The sequence below is a fragment of the Jaculus jaculus genome, chromosome 5 (assembly GCF_020740685.1).
Source record: "Jaculus jaculus isolate mJacJac1 chromosome 5, mJacJac1.mat.Y.cur, whole genome shotgun sequence".
In the NCBI taxonomy this organism is placed as follows: domain Eukaryota; kingdom Metazoa; phylum Chordata; class Mammalia; order Rodentia; family Dipodidae; genus Jaculus; species Jaculus jaculus.
In genome coordinates this window covers 34463427-34484164 of record NC_059106.1, presented here as the reverse complement: position 1 = coordinate 34484164, position 20738 = coordinate 34463427, and the positions used below count along the sequence as shown (strand labels likewise).

General features: G+C 45.8%; 1 protein-coding gene across 3 annotated transcripts in view; it reads right to left on the bottom strand.

Annotated features, from left to right (window-relative positions):
- The window catches only part of Nrp1 (neuropilin 1), a 153072-nt gene extending 141469 nt beyond the window's left edge, over window positions 1–11603 (bottom strand). The window contains exons 1-2 of one of the 3 annotated variants that reach the window (XM_004659780.2): window positions 11038–11603; window positions 7527–7701 (exon numbers count right to left, since the gene is read on the bottom strand). In XM_004659780.2, the coding sequence (XP_004659837.2) occupies window positions 7527–7701; window positions 11038–11356 (494 nt within the window). In that variant the 5' untranslated portion in view covers window positions 11357–11603. The remainder of the gene's footprint in view (window positions 1–7526; window positions 7702–11037) is intronic. The other 2 variants (XM_004659781.2, XM_045150937.1) reach the window with 2 other exon arrangements.
- Window positions 11604–20738: the final 9135 nt, after the last annotated feature.

The window sequence follows — 20738 nt, the reverse complement described above, 5'->3', positions numbered from 1 at the left end:
AATCACTTGGCAATATGTCAAAAGGTACTTCCCAAGTGCACTTTCTGTCACAATGGGGAACAGAGTTTGGGTGTGCAACTAAGTATGTGGGCATGTAAGTTCCCATCTCCAAACCCCAGGGTTGTCACATATAAAATATATGGCATGAAGATTACATGGGATTATGCCTCCTGAGTGCTATGCAAGGCACAGATGTAGGCTCCAACTGTCAGAATCAAGCCACACTCACTCCTCTCTAAGCAGTCTATGATGATTTAAATGGAAGGCGAGAGAGAAAAAGTCATGTAGACCAAATAAGATGCAGCGATACAAAACCCAGGCTGGATAAGGAGAGGAAACATGTCGTAATAAGACCAAAGTTTTCCTCAGTGAACTTGAACTTCTTTAAGCTATGGAGTGGACAGAAGCCAAAAGATGATTGGTGGCTTGTTTGCCTCGGCTTGTCTGCAGAATGTAGCTGTCCTGAGCGGATGGACTCCACTTTCTAGCTGCCTGCTCTATTTCAACATAAAGACAGCACTAACTAAGCCCGGTCCTAGACAAAGGCCAGTCAGAGACACTCCCAGGACAAATGTGCTGGTAAGATGCTTGTACCTCTGAGGCACTGCCTCTGACCATCCGGACTAGTTACAAACACCCAACGAAGAGGCATTTGGAACATAACCAGTCTTGTCTTTTCTTTTGGTCTAATTATCAGCCTGGGTGAACAGGCAACTGTGATGACTCGAGCTTATTTTTCAGCCTTCTCTTCACACACACCTGCGTTTGAGGTGTGGTGTGTACACTTCTTTTTGCTCAAGCATGTCAACACGCATCCAGCCATTCAGGTTTCTGCTGGAAAGGAAGCTGCGGAGACCGGGATGGGACAGCAGGCACAGGGCTGCCTTGGATCCCTTCTCCGGAACCTGCATCCCAAACAGAAAGCTGGATGGGAACCCTGTGCCCTTGTGAGCTCAGTCTAATAAAGTTTTCGCTCGTCTTCTCTCTCAGCTCCTCACTGAGTCACTTCTTTTAACTTGCAGAAACACCAAACAAAATCCTTCATCATACTCAAAAGTCATCACCACCAATGTGACTGCTATTGTAAGGAAGAAGGAAAACTTCATTTATTAAGTACATGGGGCTCTGTTCAAACTCATCAGTGCCACAAGGGCAAAACCAAAAGGAAGGAAGAAGATGACCTGTCTGAATCATGACCACGGAGGCTTTAGGTGGTGACAGCAGCATTGGCTGCATTTACAGTCCAGGGAAGTTGCCAGAGAGCCAAAGCAGCCATGAAGAGGTGATTCAAAAAACAAGGGGAGGGTTCTCTGGATTTGCCTTGCACGGAGGGCAGATGCAGATGGAAGCCGTTCTATCTGCAGCGTCTGTGAGGACAGGCAATTTCCACAGTGGCCATTGAAAGGATCAGAAACGGCTTCAGCAAGACGCTGCTCCATCATGAGAGGGGATGGTGCGTTTTTCTATCATCACTCCAGAGTTTCATGGATCTCCTCATGAGAGGGTTTCTAAGATTATGGTTTTGTTTTGATTGATTTTGCAATTTGCAGAGATGGAATCACATGGGTGAGAGCGAAGGCTTGAGACTGAATGTAGACATCCTGAAGCTGGACCTGCTTCCCAAACTTGTAACAGTCCACCAACTTGTATACCTAAGTTGTGCATTTTCTCTAACCATGCATTATATTCGAATTAAAAGTACACGCACTCTGTATTTCCATGTAGAATTGGTTTTAGTCTAAGTGATGCTGAAAAGTAGATTGGAGCACTTGTCTTACACACACAAATACACACCCAAAAAATTCAGTGTTTAGGGCTGTAGAGATGGCTTTGTAGTTAAGATGCTTGCCTTCAAAGCCTAAGGATGCAAATTTAGTTCCTCAGTACTCACATAAAGCCAGATGCACAGGATGGCACATGTGTCTGGAGTTCATTTGCAGTGGCTAGAGGCATTGGAACACCCATTCTCATTCTCTCTCCCTCTCCCTCTTTCTCTCTTATAAATAAATAAAAAATAAAAATGTTTTTTAGATAAACATTTTCAAAAATCAAAATTAATGCAAAACATCCATGTTGAAGCCCAAAAGGAAAGAAAGGACCAAATAAGAAAATATTATTCAAGGACACAAAAAACAGGACTTAAATCCTTCAAAATAGTAATAAGTCACCAAGTGGATGGTAAAATTGTAAAATTTAATACTAGGGGCTGGAGATATGGCTCAGCAGTTAAGGCATTTGCCTGTGAAGCCAAAAGACTCAGGTTCAGCACCCCAGTACCCATGTAAAGCCAGATGTATAAGGTGACATATGCATCTGGGATTCGTTTGCAGTGGCTAGATGCCCTGGTGTGCCCATTCTCTCTCTGTCTTCCTCTCTTTCAAATAAATAAATAAATAAATAAATAACATATTTTAAAACTGACTTTATGAATAATCAGATTTAAGAAACTAAGGATGGCTTAATTTTCAGTAAAGTGTGAGTTTATATTGTATAAAAGGAAATGAGATGAGCAATGTTTCAAAGTTTGTACAAAGTTTAGTTGATTTAAGAAGTAGCAATAAGGAAACAATTTGTGATTTACTTCATCAAAACCTCTAGACTTGCACATTTTTTCTATGGAATTATAATTTCACTCTGGCCACACATCATGCAAAGTTACAAGAGTGCAATCTTCCTTTGGGTATACTGAGTTAGGAAAAACAACTATGTCTATGACAGGTGATTTGAATAGACGGAAGAGCACCTATGCTGTGTTATGAAACCACACTGTCCAGCCGGAGGCCTGTGTGAAGGTCTCGTCACAGGATACCACTACTGAGCTTCCCCTCCCCTGCACTACCTTTATACAGGATTTTATTTTTTTCCCCTGAAGCTTCACATTCATTTTCTTAATGTTTTTAACCCAATGTCTGTGAAATCTTTATTGCTCCCCAGATGATGACATCTGATCCCAATGTAACCACACGCTTCTTTGCTCAGCAGTATTTGTCAGAAACCATTATAAATTATCATACTGATAGTTTGCATTGCTGGGAAACCGGAAAAGTTTCATAAATCCTAACTACTCCATCAATGGCATTCTTGTTTATTATACAGAAATAAAGTTTTATGAGATCCAAGATGCCTGCCTACCACTGAAGAAAACTGGAGTGAGTTCTAAACAGTCCAGTGTAAACAGTGAAAACTCCTACCATGGACTATGACTAGTTCTGCGTGAGAGGCACTCAGCTGGCTCTACTTTTAACTAGTCTTCAACACTTTGCAAGCAGGCAGGATTTAACTGGCATAAGAAAGAGAAATCACTGTTCCTTCTGTCTCCTCAACACCTTGTCCTCTCAGGAAATTCTTCAGTGTCCTCTCATGCATCAACACAACAGCTTCCAGCTGGAATTCTTAGCACTGCATTAGCCATACAGACATATGCTCTACTGCCCAGCTCATGGATTGATTTACATCACACCCTGTTCAATAAAAGAATGCAAGGGGTCACATTACCATGGCTTCCAAGCTTATTTATAATGAATCTGATTGAATGGTAGCTTCAACACAGACAGTTGCACTTTCAAACCACTTACATGTTCATCTTCCCTGAGGAAATACCTTTCTTTGATAGCTACTGTGGAAACTTAACCCTCACTTAGTACAGTAAGGGCCACAGTTGACTTATGAGTGGGGTCAGTTTTATTACTACCCTCAGGAAAAGTGTAAGGGTTATGCACTGTATTGTCAAAATTATAAAGTGGTAGCTTTTTACATCATCACAAATGCTAAAAATTTAAATAAAAAGATTTTCCCCACCACAACTACTTGGCTGATATGCTTATGTATACATACCTTCCTTCTAGGAAAGAAAAGTTTCTTACTTGGATCTCAGATATGCTTCTCCATAAGAAATGTACTAAGAAATTGATTTCTGAGATGTCTCATGGTGAAAGTTGACTGTACAAATACCAACAATTTCTAGAGAAAAATGGAGGCTGTATTAAATGAGAACCAGCCCATTACTGGATCAATAAATTTAGTTTGACATATGTTTACATTCATGTTTCCAAATATTCTATCAATAACCAAGTTGTTGAAGATATAATGGTGATTCCAGAGTTGGTAGAGTGCTTGTAACTTTTCAAAGGAGTTTCAGATACGCCATCTTGTGTTATACTAATAGTAACCTAATGTCACTCTCATAGCAAGTGAGTTTTATTGTCATTATGATGGTGGAAGCAGGAAACTATGTAAAATAACTATCTGAAATAAGATGAATGTGAACAGCATTCCCTCCCTCCTTTCTTTCTTTCATTCCTGAAAGAGGGTCTGAAGCTCAGGCTGGTCTTGAACCCATTAAGTAGCTGAGGATGAGTCTGAACTTTTGATCCTTCAACCTGTACCTCTTACATGCTGAGATTATAAGCTTGTGCCCCACACTCTGCAGAACAGCAGGTTCTCAAGAGAAGTAATAGAGGGTTGGGTTTTAGTTCAATACTGGAGACCTTGTCTCCCATGTGTAAAACCCTGGGTTTAATCCCTAGCACTACCATGAAAACAAATTCTCATGAAGAATATTGTTAAAAGCTCACTGAGCCTACTTTTGTAAATAGCTCAATACAAATTACAAAAACAAAAGAAAATATCAAAACTATGTTTTAGGGGAGCATTTAATACAAATTTTCAAGTCTGTGACCACGTTTTCTCAAGAGTCTCTGTGTTCACTCTTTCAGGGAAGTCTCACCACCTGTATATTTGAAGCTATAATTCTGGGCATCTGTAAACCATCAATCCTAACTATAATCTTCAACAACTTGGAAAGACAGTGAAGGCAATGTCTCAAATTGGTCCTTCCTATATCTTTTTGAAAAGTTTCATTGTTAAACAGATCAGGTAGAAACACTCCAAACATGGCAGAGATATTTCCCACAAGCATAATCTCTATAGATTTCATCAGGTTAAATATACACGTCTTTCAATATTGGCCAGAAGACAGCTCCGTCAACAGGGACAGCCTTACTTGTGACAATTAAGAAATCACATTATTCTGGAGAAAATAAACAAAATTTCACAACCACTTCCCAATCCCACTACCATGTGATTGTTACAGGCAATCTTCTGGGCTGTATTACTTTCTTAAGCATCTTACCACACTATCACCAAAATTGCCTCTTTCCAGAAATTATAATCACTTTTACCTGATTCTTTTTATAAAAAAGGGAATTGACTAAAACGATGTGTCCTCAGCCCTGTCATGCCTTTTGCAACTCTGTTACATGGCAGAAGACAGCTTAGTGTGCCTGAGTGTCACAGCCTGTAAGCGCTCAACATGATTTATCAGCCAGTTTCCCTCCTAAAATTCTACTCCAGTGTGTGCTGAGCCTGCAAAAACCATGGGTGCCCACCTATCACTCTGCAGTTCTGTGTGTGGTTCCTCACATTGGGAGTTGACTGGCCATGGTGAAGCAGTAACACCATGGGAACAGGCAAACACTATAAACAGGACCCCGCCCACTCCCTGCCAACGGCCAGTTGTTAGACCTTTATCAACACCATTGCTGCTAACTATGGTTCCTGTGAATTCATCCTCTTGTACATCTCCATCACCTTACTCATCTCCATCACCTTACTCATCTCCATCACCTTACTCATCTCCATCATCTCCATCTCCATCTTTATCACCTTACACATCTCCATGGCCTTGATAGTCTAATCAGGAATCAGTGAGCATGGGTTTATTGAAGTCTAACAGCACCTTACTTAATCATGCATTACCAGAGTTATTACTTAATCATGCATTGCCAGAGTTATTATTTAATCATGCATTACCAGAGTTTCTTCAAACTATTTCCTACAGAAATTTAAGCATTATCAAAAAGAAAAAAAAAAAGAAATAGCATAGAAGTATCCAAGTTGTCTATAAAATTAGCACTGTGAAAGACAGCGTGAATGATACTAGTGAGCTGGGGACACAGTTCAGGAATAGACTGTGTCCATCACTGAGTCCCCACCAGTGCTAAAGCAAAGAAACAAGCAAGTAAATAAATAAATAAATAACTCCCTGTTCATAGTAGGGTAACTGGAAAGTTATATCAATAGCAATTTCCACAAAGGATTAAAAAGTCAATACCATGCCCTGAAGCACTTCTGAATAGCAGTATGAAGATTAAGTTGGAATCAGCATAATTTTGTTGCATTGTAATAGATACTGATTACTTGGAAAGTAATCATCAGTCTATGGATTTCTGCTCTTTCTGTAGGCACCCAAATTAGGCAGATGACCTCATGTCCTGACCTTGAAAAGTTAATTTCTACCACCAAATCTACAGGTTGCTACTTCCTACAGGTGGGAACATTTCCAGATTAGTCTATTCTGTCTGTGATGAGGCCATACAAATAGAATATTTTTGATAATTGAGCAAGTGTGCACAATGGTTACATTCTCAATAAGCAGCAGCCTGTAGACACTTTGTAAAACTTTATCAAAGTGACCAACTTCAAAACTCAAGAAGATCATAAAAGATAAATATTTGGGTTCAATAAGTTATATATATATATATTATATTATATTATATTATATTATATTATATTATATCAATATTCAGGCTCAATCTGGATACTGCACTACTTTGGTGCTGCACAATAGGATAGCCTGGGCAAGGCACCAAGAGGCTGCACTGTGGGTCAAGAGAGAAGAGCAAGCGCAGGGTCAGTGAACCGCCCCATACAATGTCAAAACCAGTCTTTCCAGGCAAAGGGAGGGACCATATTTAGATGATGTCTATAGTAAAATATCTTCATGATAATAAAATGTGACATATATTGATGCTTAGTAACTTATCAAGAGAAGGATGTAGCCAGAGGAAGTCAGATGAAGGAAAATCTGATTTATACCCATTGAATTCATTATGAATTATCAATTACTTTCTAGCATTTTCACTGATATGTTTTAAAGTCTCACTTAATTTATCATGTGTACTTAGTTTCTGTTGCAAGACAACTTTCTTTTTTCATGCTCAACTTAGACATATATAGGAGATTTTTGGTGATAGGGGTGCTGGGGACCGAAAACAGGCACCCCCCTTGCATATGCTAAGCAGGCATTCTACCACCTAGACACATCCTCAGCCATGAGCAATGCAGTTCTTGAATCATACACAAAATGTGCCGCAGATTTGTTTAAACAACACCCGACCTCACCATCTGTGGATAACGTATATCGGTGACCCACGATATTTAAGCAAATGCAAGCAAGAGATTGGCTTCTTCAAAACCCTTTCCAAGGAGGAAAAACGGTACGTGCATTTCTTAACAAAAGATTTCCAAAAACAAAAGTGTTAACAGAAGAAAGAGAGATCACACCTTTAAATATAGTCTTCCTAGTCAGAGGACCTCACCTCAGAAGTCAGCTCAAGATTGAATTTCCACGCCGCTGACATTTGATCTAGCCCCTTCCTCATTTACCCTCTCACACACGCACTGCACAGGCGCGAGTGACCACTAGATGGCGCCGTGGCGCCCTGTTCAGAGGAGCTTTCACTTACTTGCAGTCTCTGTCCTCCAAATCGAAGTGAGGGTTGAAGTTGATCATGATTCTCTGATATTGGTCTGGAGCCTGTATCAGCCACTCACATTTTTCGCTTGGGTGGTAAGAGTGAGGATAACCTGGTGATGTAAGGTACCCAGGGCTTTCGATTTTTATAGTCCCGCCACATTTATCTGCAATAAAAATAACCTTTTAGCAGATCAGTCTCCCACAACCAGTGGAGTCCTTTAGCCTCCTTATACACACATTGTCAATTAGCTAGCATTTCGTAACTCTTAAAGGGGAACTCCATGAAGTCCCTACAAGTCTTTCAGGATGCCTCCAAGAGCACCAAGCCAACAAGGGACACTGTCTGATCTCACAGAGGGCGGCTTAGACAGAAAGCCTACTGAGATTGACAAGCCTCTCCGCCCCTAAAAGTTCCTTCCCAAGAAGAAGGTCTTCTAGCATTAAAAACATTAAATCCCCTCAATTGATGTTAACATGGCCCCCTGGGATCTCCTGCTAGACTTAATTATCCCCCAAGAAGTGTAATCACATTAAGTCGCAGTTCTAAGTGGAAGGTGACTAAAGGATGCTGTCTGACCTCTTGCAATCCTTGCAAGTCCCTTTCTGATGATAAGCCTAGTGTGTGTCACTGATCAGTAGGGACTGTCTTCCATGAGACTTTGATTGGCTTAAAGCCTAACCTCCCTTTGTTGTTGTTTTATCGGCCTGTAAATCTAAGTGATTTTGAGTTATCTCTGCTTTGGAGATCCAAATCAGCGGAAAACAAAGTGCAGTTGGTGAAGCAGAAGTAATTCTACTTTGCCTCTCCAAGTTGCTCAGGCTTGGAGACTGGATCAAAGCAATGGGGCAGAAAGAAAAATCAACAGCCACACTGCATTAATTCTAATTGCGAAACGCTGAAGGGGAAACCCTCTGTCCACCGTGATCTAGGTATCACATATGGTAAGCCACGTTTTCCCATTATGGAAAAGGTGAGCTATCTATTCTTGAGCTTTTGTTTAAAGCAGAACAAAAAAAGCCCAAATGCTCTGAGAGTCTCATAAACCAGATACTGGGCTGGTTTACAACTCAGCATAGATTCCCATTGTCACTTTTTATGACAGATTTCATACTGGAAGAGCCTTAGCCTGCGATGCCACCCCGTTTATTGATGCTTAATTTTAGGCAATAAAAATTTGGTGCATAAACTATAAGAGGAACAGGTAGGAAAGCAGTGAATTATATAAGTCTATCAATCACAAACATTCAGTCATGGTATATATAGATTTTAATATTGCATCTAATAGATTCCCTGTGGAAAGAGAACGGCTTTCTTTGCTCTCAGCATGAATTTATAAATCTACCGAATTTTATTACAGGAAAACCAGGTCAAATGGAAATGAAAGATGAAGTGCGCATCAAAAATGCATAAAGCTACATGCGTTACAGAAGTCATTTCCCATAAATTAAAAAGAAGACAATATAAATTATGCTACTTTCTTGAATTGTTAGATGTTTCTGGCTGTTTCTTAGATGGGGGCAGTCTTACACAGATTGTCTTTGCACTGTCATTTAAAAGCTTTAGTTTTGCAAGAAGACATGACGTTGCACCCATCACTCAGAATCTCAGCTAATGATCCTCACAAACTCTAGTGTGATTTGACTGAGACTCGTCCACAGTGACCTCCAGCTCATTAAGCCCTCCAGCTCTGAACAGCCTTCGCGGCAGTGCCTGGCATCTGTTAGGAGAGTGACATAAAACAGTCGCTCAACAGAGTCACTTCAGAAGACGGAGAGGTGGGCTTGGTACCACACCAGAGCGCTTTAATCTGTGACTCCTGAGAAAGTAACAGTGTAATAAGATGATATGGACTGCTCAACTCCCACACTCTGCTCAGCCTCTCCAACAGCTGATTAAGAAAGCGCAATTTCTAACGACTGCAGCATTAACCTTAAATTAGGTTAATGAATTAATTTAGCAGATACAGTACTGGGAGGGGGTGGACGCGGCTCTAAGAGGACCACAGGCTTATTGAGGCATGCGCGGGTGCAGGCCGCCTCTATCATAGCAACAGGAATTCGGCTCTTCAAAAGCCCTGATTCTCAGCATTCCCTAGATTTCTGCTAAGGAAAGTAGGCAGTGTGTGCGTGTGTGTTTGTGTGTGTATGCACACATACATCTATGTCTATGGAGTTCAGAAGCCAAATCTGAAAGCTGGAGAGACCACATCCACCCTGGGGGGGGGGGTACTCACCCATGGTTCTAATCGCAGGAGTTGTGAGGGACACAGTGTGTGTCACTGTTTCTCAAGTCTAGCCATTTGAGCTCTTGGGTTGGAGGAGAATTCTATCTCATCCCTTGCCAGAGCACAGAAACATGCCACAAACTCAGGTTCATTAATAAATCGAGCTCCACATTCACAATTTTTGAGTGTTTTGCTTCCCTGCCAGAGTATATAGGAAGACTCCGCCAACCCAGATTCATTAATAAATTGAGTTCCTTCCACGTTCACAAATTTCTGCATATCTTTTGAGAACTCTGTTTGGTGCCTGTTGGAGATCTATCACTCAAATCACAAAACCTGCAAAAAGCTCATTAAAGAGACTAACTTCCAACATGAAGATGTGATTTAAATTTCTCTTGGCAGGGCCCCTCCAAGCACAGTCTTTTATTAAAACAATATACCACAGTAAGCAGTGGATGTTCTTTTTCTCTAATTACTTTGATTGAGATCTAAGCCAGACAAAGGTAAATATTTGGCCATTAGTTAATAGTAATTGTTGGAGATTTACTGTAAAGACCACCACACGCCCTCCCCCTCAGTGTCTTTCCACTGGAAGTCAAACATGCCCACACCATATCCCATTTTCAAAGACACTATTTAGGTTCCCCCGGCACTGTTTATCCCCAAGACTGCTTTCATTTACTCGGCAGTGAGTAGTTTAAAAAAAAAATCTAAGCGGGAGCTGCAACTGGTTTGTGTATTTTCAGATAGCTGGTGCCTTGCACTTTATATATCAGATTCCTTTATTGACACTGCAACTTTCATTCATGCTCCAGAGGACCAGGGAAGGCTTACAGAGGCGGGGGAGATAGCTCCAGCACCCGCCAAGAGAGACCGCTATCTCTAGGTCTTCACCCACCAGAGGAACCGGAGTTGCAGGAGGAACCAGGAAGTCCTCCTGGTGAAGGGTTCATTGACTCTCAGCAGATTTTTTTTTTTGAAAGGGAGTCTCATTTAATTGCCTCTGGGAGGAAACATTATTAAGATAATTGGTGTGCTGATCTGGGAAGGTAGGCAGCTCTGCTTCGGAGTCGAGGCAGGAAAACCCCCACAGCCAAGGAAGCCAACTTGAGCGAGGGAGCCCGGGGCTGGCCATCCTCGTGCCCTAGACCGACTGGGACTTGAGAGCAGGCAAGTTTCCTGCTCCTGGCAGCCGTGCGCGCGTCCCGTGGCTGCGGCGCGGAAGCCGACCCGAGGCGGGTCCCTCTGTCACCCGCGCCTCCGCCTGTCACTTACCTCCGCGGAGAGCGCTGGCCCGGGCGAGGGCGAGGAGCAGCGCGGCGCAGAGCAGCGGCAGCTTCCTCTCCATCCTCCTCGGCCGGCCGCTCGGGGCTCCGGGGGCGACGGCGGGCGGGAGAGGCTCGTGCGGGGCTGGGGAAGAGCGCGGCGAGGACGGGCAAGGTCCACTCTCCCGAGCGCTCCAAGTCGGCGCGCAGCTCAGCACAGCGGTCCAAATCCTCTGCGCGTCTTGGGAAGCTGCGAGGCAGCGAGGCAGTGCCTGGATCCCAGAGAAACCCTTCTCTTTTTGTGTCTCAAGTCGCCTGCATCCTGTCATTTAGCTCCGGTTTCCTTTCCCTTTTCCCACACTTGTTCCTCTTCCAAGAGCTACTGCCCGGGCCATGTCTCAGGAAAAAAAAAAAAAAAAAAAAAAAAAAAAGGATCTGGGAGGGGGAGGAGGGAGAGAGGGAGGCGACACACCAAAGCCAATTTCCAGAAAGAAAAAAAAAAAAAATCAGGCTTGTTTCAGGACGGGTTGGAGCCGAGTTGCTGGCGCCCAGGGGAGGTCCGGGTTGTCTGCGGGAAGGAGCGGAGCGTGCAATGAAAAGATGAACGGTGGACCGAGGAGTTTCTCCCCAGCACCCCCTCCCCGCTCCAGACCTCCTCTCTCCTCCCCTTCTTCCCCTCCCCTCTCCTCCCCTCCCCTCCCCACGGAGCCCTTCCCTCGATCCCTCCTCCCCCTCACCGCACAGGCCGGCAGGAATTGCCTGACCTGAGACCAGGAGGCGCAAGTTTCCCTCTCCGCGCCTTCCCGGTCTGACTGTCGGGCTCGCCGGGGGACCCTGCGGGGCAGCCCGCCGGAAGGAGGGCTCGGGCGGCGGGGGTTGGGGATCCTGCGCCCAGGGCGCGCGGGCTGGTGCGTCTCAGGAGGGGCATCGGGGGCGGCGGCAGCCCCGGGCTCGGGCCAGCCTACCTCGGCGGCGTGCTCGCTAGCTCAGCACCGCAGGGGAAGACCGGGCAGCTCGCGGAGCCGGGAATCCATCCCGGCGCCGCCGTGGAGCCCCGAGCGCTTGGGAGGTGGCGGCTGCTCCTTGCCCCTCCAGACCCCGGGGTTCTCTGCCTCGGCCGCTAGGGGAATAGGCACCGGTTCCCCACACTTTGCGGGTGCCAGCCTGAGACTCGGGGCGGGAAGCAGCAGGGAGCCCTGGACGCTCGGGGAGGGACTGTAGGCCCGGAGGAGAAAGCCGGGCTGCTGGAGCGGGAGCGAGGGAGAGCCGAGGCAGTGTCGCTGCCACGTAAAACCGAGTCAGACCGCCGGGGCGCGCGGAGCTGGGCTGCGGCCACACTGGGCCTCCCCCGCGCACCGCATCAGGATGACCCCCGAAGTGGTGGGCTGCATTGCTTCCAGAAATTTGGTGCCCTCTCCTTCGGGACACACACACACACACACACACACACACACACACACACACACACACACAAGGAGGTGGCTGTCTTTCCTGCTAGGGGGCAGCCGCCTCCACCAGACCCCGCCCAGCTTCACAGGAGCCAGGTGCCCCAGGCTTTCGAAAGTAGGCATCCAGTGGCCCGTTTTAGTGCCATCACCAGGGAGAGTCTAGATTGGTGGTGGCGGGGGAAAGGTCGTGGAGTGGGTGGGTGGGGGCGCGGGGGGAATCTTTACAGAGACCTCACGGTACCTGCTGCAGGCCACAGACAATTGTAGCTGCAAACCCTGCAGCCCCGCAGCCGCCTTCTAAGGTAGCGCGCTCGGGTCGTCCTCTGAGTATCTCTCCCCGCCCCAAGAGTTCTAACCCCAAGGGCTTCCTAAGAAACGCAGCAGGCGGCGTGTGCACGTAGGAATAGCAAGGACTACTCAGAGCTGTAACTCACAGGTCGCAGCCACATCTCAGGCACTTAATCGGGCTCAAAGCTCACGTCCTCCTGAGGAGCTCGTGGCGAAGGTGAAAAGGTCACACGCCTTCTGGTAGGTGGCGTTTGGAGACTTGCCGCCAACCCAGAGCCTAATTCCTACCCGGTGCAAAGGGCTGGCAAAGGCTTAGGGATGTTAGCAAGAAGACTCTGGTCAAAGGTTTTGGCAGAGAGAAAGGACGATAGGGGCGCACGGGCTCCAGACCAGGACTCGGCGCTAGATGGCGGGTCTGGGCATGGGACGGACGGCTCGTGGGAGGCGCCAAGTGCAGCCTGGGCACCCGGCCTGGACGCTGGCTCCCTCGGAGTTAAGCGTCCTTTCTCTGACGCCCGCTTCCTGGGTGCCCTGCCACCCGGGTGCAAAGCTGGAGACGTGGTAACCTGGGCGCCTGGAGCCTCCCCTGTCCCTGAGCGCATCCCTTCTGGCCACTTCGCTCCTCCTCCGCTGTCCAACTCCCGAGAGGCGCGAGTGGGAATGGCGCAAGGAGTGGCCGCGGGCCAAAAGCGTGGGTCGAGCAGAAGTGGCTGCCGTGGGGACGTTGGCCGGCGACAGGCAAGGCCGGGGCGCCAGCCGCGCCCAGCGCAGAGCCGGGTTAGCGAGGGCGGCGGGGGACAGCCCTGGCGATCCGCCACGGCGAGCGCATGTCTCCGCCTCCCTGCGCCCAGGGCCCGCGCTGGGAGCAGACTTGCTAATTTCACCTGCGGGTGACCCCGAACCACCTCTGTCCAGGACTCAGAGGAACAGGGCCTCTCCGGACCTGGCAAGTTGACAGGGAAGGGACGGAGCAGCTGCCAGGGCGACCTGGAGTCAGAAATACCCCGTCTCCTTTCAAGGAAAGAAACCTTGTAACCGGTCTGTTAGCTGGGTGGGGTGGGCTAGGGGGCACAAGAGGGACATTTTAGCTGTGTTGTTTTTGGAAAATTGCTTCCAATATCTCTTCCTCTTTCCCTGCTGAGTGTGCATTTCTCGGCCAGGCCAGAATTAAAAAGTCACGAGTCGTGCCCTGGAGTGGGTGGGGATCAGCTCCTCACACCAAAGCTACCTCTTCTCTTTGCAGGGGAAGGGCCTGGTAGCTGGGCAATGGCCCTGCAGCTGAGCACATTGGCCAGCCTTTCTAAACTACCAAGGCATGCCCAGCCCACACTGGGGAAGGCTACTTAAGTGCTGCCTCTGATTTTCCAAAGAGGAGCTTCTCTGTGGCATCCTTAGACGCCTCGGTTTCCACAGTTGGTGCAGGGAGATGAAGCGGGGCTGCACTGGCGAATAATTGCGGGCTAGTGCGGTGCTCCCCAGCCAACTATCCCAGCGAACAGCCTCTTCTTAGCCCGAGGTTTCCACCCAGTAGGGCAAAGGGCCAGTTGGAGATTTCTAGTTTCCCTCCAGGAGAGGCCGACTGTAAGCAAGAGACATAGGAAGAATCTGACAGCGCTCGTCGTTTGATTTCAGTTTGCTGTCACGCACACATCCCTCTTTTTGATATCACGAGATCCCAGAAGAGATAGGGCCCAGTTCCACCTGTGGAGAGATTTATTTATCTGCCTCACTCACAGCAGCCAACCAGGCAGAGGCAGTCAGTCAGTACCTGGCCTCAGGCGGCTTCAGAAGTGAAGCCTGTGCCAGCTGGGTTGAAACCTGGGCCCCGCACGAGGAACAAGGTGCCAGGCCTTTAATCCTAGTTCTAGGGAAAAGTAGGAGGATCGCTGGGAGTCCAAGGCCAGCTTGAGACTGCAGAATGAATTCCAGGTCAGCCTGGGCTAGAGTGAGACCCAACCTGAACAACAAAACAAAACGACAACAGAAAAGAAAAGGGTGGAGGATAAACGCTGCGTATGTATTTACATCAAGTACAGATCAATTTGAAAGAAAAAGACAAGATCTGTAGCTCCCTGAGGGTCATTTTGAGCCACCAAGTCCTCAAAGTATCTCAGACTGATGCAATGTGGAGATTGAACTTGATTCAAAGCCATGCTAAGTACAGCCCAGTTTTGTATTTCGAAGTCAAGCCTGTGTATTTTGAAGCAGCAATAAAACAAGGTATTCTTAGCAGGAGCTAACCAACATCTGAAGTGGAAAAATGGAATTGAAATTGTGAAAAAGATCCAAAACTGAAATTGATAGGATCAGAACTTCAAGGTCATCCCCACTGATCAGTGAATTCCAAGGCCACCCTGAGCTACTTAAGACCCTGTCTCAAAAATAATGGAATTTATTATTTAAAATAATTCTCTTGGAATGAGGTGTGGTGCTGCACGCCTTTAATCCCAGCACTCAGGAGGCAGAGGTAGGAGGATCGCCATAAATTCAAGGCCACCCTGAGATTACATAGCTAATTCCAGGTCTGCCTGGGTTAGAGTGAGACCCTACCTCGAACCCCCCTCCAAAATAATAATAATAAAAATAATTCTCGTGGAGCTGAAGAGATGGTTTGGTTGTTAAAAGTATTTGCTGCACAAGTCTGACAACCCTGTTCAGACCCCACGTAGAGCTGTGCACATGTCACGCAGTTGTCTGAATCACAGCATGATGACAGCAATGGGAGGCAGAGTCAGGTCAGGAGACTGCAAGCTTTGGCACCAGCTAATCTGTCCTTCACAGTGGCAAACCAGAGATGCCCTGTTTCAAACAAGATGGAAGGTGAGGACCAACATCCAAATATTGTCCTCTGCCCTTCACCGCTGTACACCTTGACACACACACACACACACACACACACACACACACACACACACATTGTAGCAATAACCTTCTTGTTGCTGAAAAAAAAATCCCACCAGAAGCAGCTTATATGAGGAAAGCATTTATTTCAGGCTTACAGTTCTGAGGCAAGCTTCATCATGGCAGGGGACGCTGGCTCACTGCATCACATATCCTCAGGGAGGGTGGGGGAAGAGAAAGAGCAGCAAAAATAAGGCAGCTCTTGGGCTGGAGAGATGGCTTGGCGGTTAAGCACTCGCCTGTGAAGCCTAAGGACCCCAGTTCGAGGCTCGCTTCCCCAGGTCCCACGTTAGCCAGATGCACAAGGGGGCGCACGTGTCTGGAGTTCGTTTGCAGAGGCTGGAAGCCCTGGCACGCCCATTCTCTCTCTCTCCCTCTATCTGTCTTTCTCTCTGTCTCTGTCACTCTCAAATAAATAAATAAAATATAAAAAAAAAATAAGGCAGCTCTTGACACGCAGCCGATTAGACTAACCAACTTCGAGGTCCACACCTAATGACACAGGTCCTCCAGCAGGGCTCCACCTCCCAAAGACTCCAACTGCGGGGGACTAAGCAGGAAGCTTAAACACAAACACTTGAGGCTATGAGGAATATTTACATTCAAACCAACACACGAGTGATGATAATAGTAATAGTAATAGTAAACCAATAATTCCATATCTTCCAGGGTGCAGAAGGAATTACAGAGAAGCAACATCATGAATACTGACTGACAACCAGCCCCAGGGTGATGATGATAGCCACTTGGAATAGTCAAAACCTATGAAAACAGAAATCCTGAGGCTACAGAAAACTCAGTACTAAATCAGACTGCTAAGAGATCTGCGTGGCTCAGGAAATATTGCAGAAGAGAGGGCGGAAAGATTGTGAGAGCCACAGAGTAGGCAGGTATGCCCTGAGGTATGTCCTCCCCTCCCACTTACCCTACACGGATGACTGTGGCCTCCATGACCTCACAGTGACTACCATAATCCCACTGAGGAGGGTCCCCAGGGTAATGGGAGTTGGGGTGAGGGAATAATAGCATATAACATGTTATGATATATATAAAATGAAATTAAAAAATAATTCTCTTTCAAATGCCGTTTCTGTCAAATGATTATCATGGCAATGGTGTCTTTTGGGTCCCATTCATAGCTGTCTCTTTAATTTGTATTGGTCTAACTGGAAGAGCATGAACACATGAGTATTAACTTCTGATTCTTCATTTTTAGCCCCTTAAAGATAACCTTGGAAACTCTTCAAGTATTGGAGAAAAGACTGCTATCTAAAATTTCAAAACAAAATTGCAAAGAAGGGTTTATGTGACACTGTCTTCCATAACAAGCAAGATAAAGGAAAGCAGTGCTACACTTCGGGCATGTTGCTGGAGTCAAGATTCTCGCTGATGCTAGCACTTAGGGTGAGATTGTTAAATCCTTATATTTTCTGAAACAATAATAGTAGATTATTCTACATTCAGTGAATTACTGTTTGGGGGAGTGTGAGAATGAGACATTTCACTATGTCGCCCACATGCTGAGATTATGAGCTGTGTACCCCCATGCTCAGCTGAATTGTCTTTAAATTAGGAAAATAAAAATAATAACCAACAGAACACCCAGAAAGCCAATTAAAATGTCATTACAGAGGATATGTTCAAAATTACTCAAAGGCTGTCTTTAGATAGGATGATCTTTCAAACATAGCTCGAGCAATTGAAACAGAGAAGTGGCTATTTGCTTGAAATTTAACCATAGCATCCTGTAAACCGAGAACTAAACATTGAAGGAATTTTCAAAGAAGTAAAAAAATATCAAAGCACAGTTAAGAATTAATTTATCTGAAAATAATTTAAATTTATTTATTTTTTTTTTTTGCTGTAAGGTCTCACTATAGCCCAGGCTGTCCTTGAACCCACAGTGGTCCTTCTACCTCTGCCACCCAAGTGCTGGGATTAAAGGTGTGTGCTACCACACCTGGAAGTTTTTTTTCATGTGTGTGTATTCGTGCATGTATATGTCTCTCTGTGTGTGGAGGGTGCTTATGCACATATGTGTGTGCATGTGGAGACCAGAACCAGACCTTGAGTATTATTCCCCAGGTGCTGCTGCCTCCCCATGGCTGGGATTATAAGTGTGCACCACCACACCCAGCATATATATATATGGCTTTTATTTTATTTTTATTTATGAGGGGGGAGAGAGAGAGAGAGGGAGAGAGAATGGACTCTCCAGGGCCTGTAGTCACGATAAAAGAACTCATGCATCATATGTATCTGACTTAAGTGGGTTCTCAGGAATCGAACCTGGCTCCTAAAGCTTGGCAAGCAAGCTCCTTAACCACTGAGCAATCTCTCCAGCTCCTCCTTTTTACATAGATTGTAAGCTTGAACCCTTGTCTTCATGCTTTCACTATAGTACTTTGCAGACTGTGCTCTCCACTGTTTTGCACATTTAGTGGCTAGTTCTTCCTGCTGTATAGAGAATGGGTCACAAGTGGAGCAAGGGAGGATGTGACTAGCGTGTAATCTCTACAACAGCTTGTAGGAGGAATAAATGGAAAGAAAAAGGAAGCTTAGTGAGTGCAGTTAGAAAAATGTCACTAACAGGACAGAGGTCAGGTTGCCTTGGCTGTAAAGGAGAAGGTGGGTCAAAGATGAGCCTGCAGACCTATGCTTTTATCACAGAAAGGATCTTGGGGACCCTCGGGTGGGGATGATGAAAGGAGGCTTGGTTAGAAGGTCATGAGTTTGATTGTGGTCGGGCTTTTTGTCTCTTGTCAGATTGCAACACAGGGGAGTTCTTTGGCTTGGAGACTGCAAGTGTATGAATCACTGATGTGTAGACATTTGTAATTGAAGATATGTAGACATATCTGATATGTAGACATTAGTAATCTAAGTAGGGCTGGAGAAAATTGTGGAGGAAATCAGGAGAGGAGGCCAATGGCGGGATCCTAATACCCTTCCATTGATTTCTCTTACTGTCCATACCTGCCCCCTTCTACTGAACACCTTCTTTTTCCCCAACCCATCCCTCTTCTACTTTGATGTCTTTTCTCTGTTGTGCATTTCTGTGGCCCACTGGCTTGGTTAGGATTGCCTGCAGGAGCATGGGTGGGAGTTATTTTCAAGAGCACAAAAGTTTACACCTCCGAAGAAAATGTCTCCTGTTCCCTCAGCAACTATGAACTGCCAATAGCTCTTAAAGGCTTGATTGTCAGGTTCAGCCAACAAAAAGACTTGAAGGACAAAAGCCAGGAGAATGCCTTCTCCTAAAAGCTAGGCACAAAGGGAGTCCTCAAAAGAAAATACTGGACAATAGCCAGGTGTGATGGTGCACACCTTTAATCCGAGCACTCGGGAGGCAGAGGTAGGAGGATTGCTGTGAGTTCAAGGCCACCCTGAGAATACTTCATGAGTTCTAGGTCAGCCTGAGCTAGAGTGAAACCCTACCAAAAAAAAAAAAAAAAAAAAAAAGGAAAAAAGAGAAAAAGAAAAGAAAGAAAGAAAATACTGGACAAGAGTTGAGTACTGTGTTATTCAGCTTCTGTCACTATGACAAAATACCTGAAGTGACCATCTTAGCAGGAGGAAAGGGTTCATTCTAGCTCACAGTTCTGGTCGATAGTTATTGGGATGCATTGCTTTCGACCTGTGGTAGCAGAGAAAGCCACTGTGGGAGTGTATAGCAGATACCTGTTCACTCATGGTATCTGGAAAGAGAGAGAGAGAAAGCCCCATTGTCCTTTTCAAGGGTACACTCCCAAGGAGCTTTCTGGTCCCTACTTTACACAGGTTCTAACATCTTCCAGGCCCACCACAGGCTGGAGTACAAGCCTTTAGCAGCTGAGGCTTTGGGGGAACTGAGGTTTCATTTCTTGCTAGGTGAGGGTGAAATGCCCTTGAGCTTGGTAGGTTGGTGATCCCTGTGAGCTGACTTTAAGAGAGACATTTGGCTGCAGTGGAGAAGGAGCAGGGCTCTAGGCTAGCTGCTTGGATGGGCCAAGGAAACAGAGGAACAGAGACATGGAGTGAAGATGATTCTCTCTGAATGTGCTGCTGCAGGGGAAGAGACAGACAATGGTTCTGGGAGAAGAGATGTGAGGAAAGGTAGATTTCTCATTTGCTTATTTTTTTTTTCTAGGTAGGGTCTCACTTTAGTCCGGGCTGACCTGGAATTCACTAGGTTGTCTCAAGGTGGTCTCGAACTCGCGGTGATCCTCCTACCTCAGCCTGCCAAGTGCTGGGATTGAAGGCGTGCACCACCGTGCCCGCTTCATTCGCTTTTAAGGTAGGGTGATATAGACTCTTTCTCTACATACATACATACATACATACATACATATATATATATATGTATGTATGTATGTATGTATGTATGTATATATATGCAGGTTCTCTTGCTTGCTCTTGTAAATGGCAGGTTAGCTGGCCCATGAACTCGCTCACCAATCCATAGGATTGCTGATAGTCTAGACACTTGCTACTCCGTCCATGAGTTCTGGGGACCTGTAGATCTAAACCCAGGTCTTCATGTTTGTGTGGTAAGCCCTTTACCCACTGAGCCATCTCCCCATACCTAGGTGGGGTACTCGTGAACATCCTGAGTACTGCTGTGCTGAAATGGGAGATGTGAAGACTGAAGTGCAGAAAAGACACTCAGGGAGTGAGTTCCCTGAGAAGAAAGACAGCGCAGTCTCACGCTCACGGGGTGCATCCCCTAGCCTGGGGCAGGGTGGTTCTTCCGTGAGAGCAGTGAGAAGGGGAGCAAAGGGGTTCATCATGAATGGATTTCTCCTTTTGGTTGGGGTGTTTCCCATTTCTCAATGAAGAGCATGGTGTGGTCACAATAAGTGTAGAGCAGAGGTGCCAAAGGTCTCCAGAGAGCCTGGACATCCAAATGGAAACAGTGTTGACTAAGGAAGATGCTATTGTCATTGCTGTTCTGCTGATAATTTTATAAGTTGACATTTTGAGTTGGGAGCACATTGTTCATAGAACATGTTTCCTTAGAACAGATGGCTAGTTTTTCATAAAACTTGTTAAACTCTGCTTAACTCATAATGAAGTGGTAATACAATATTAATGG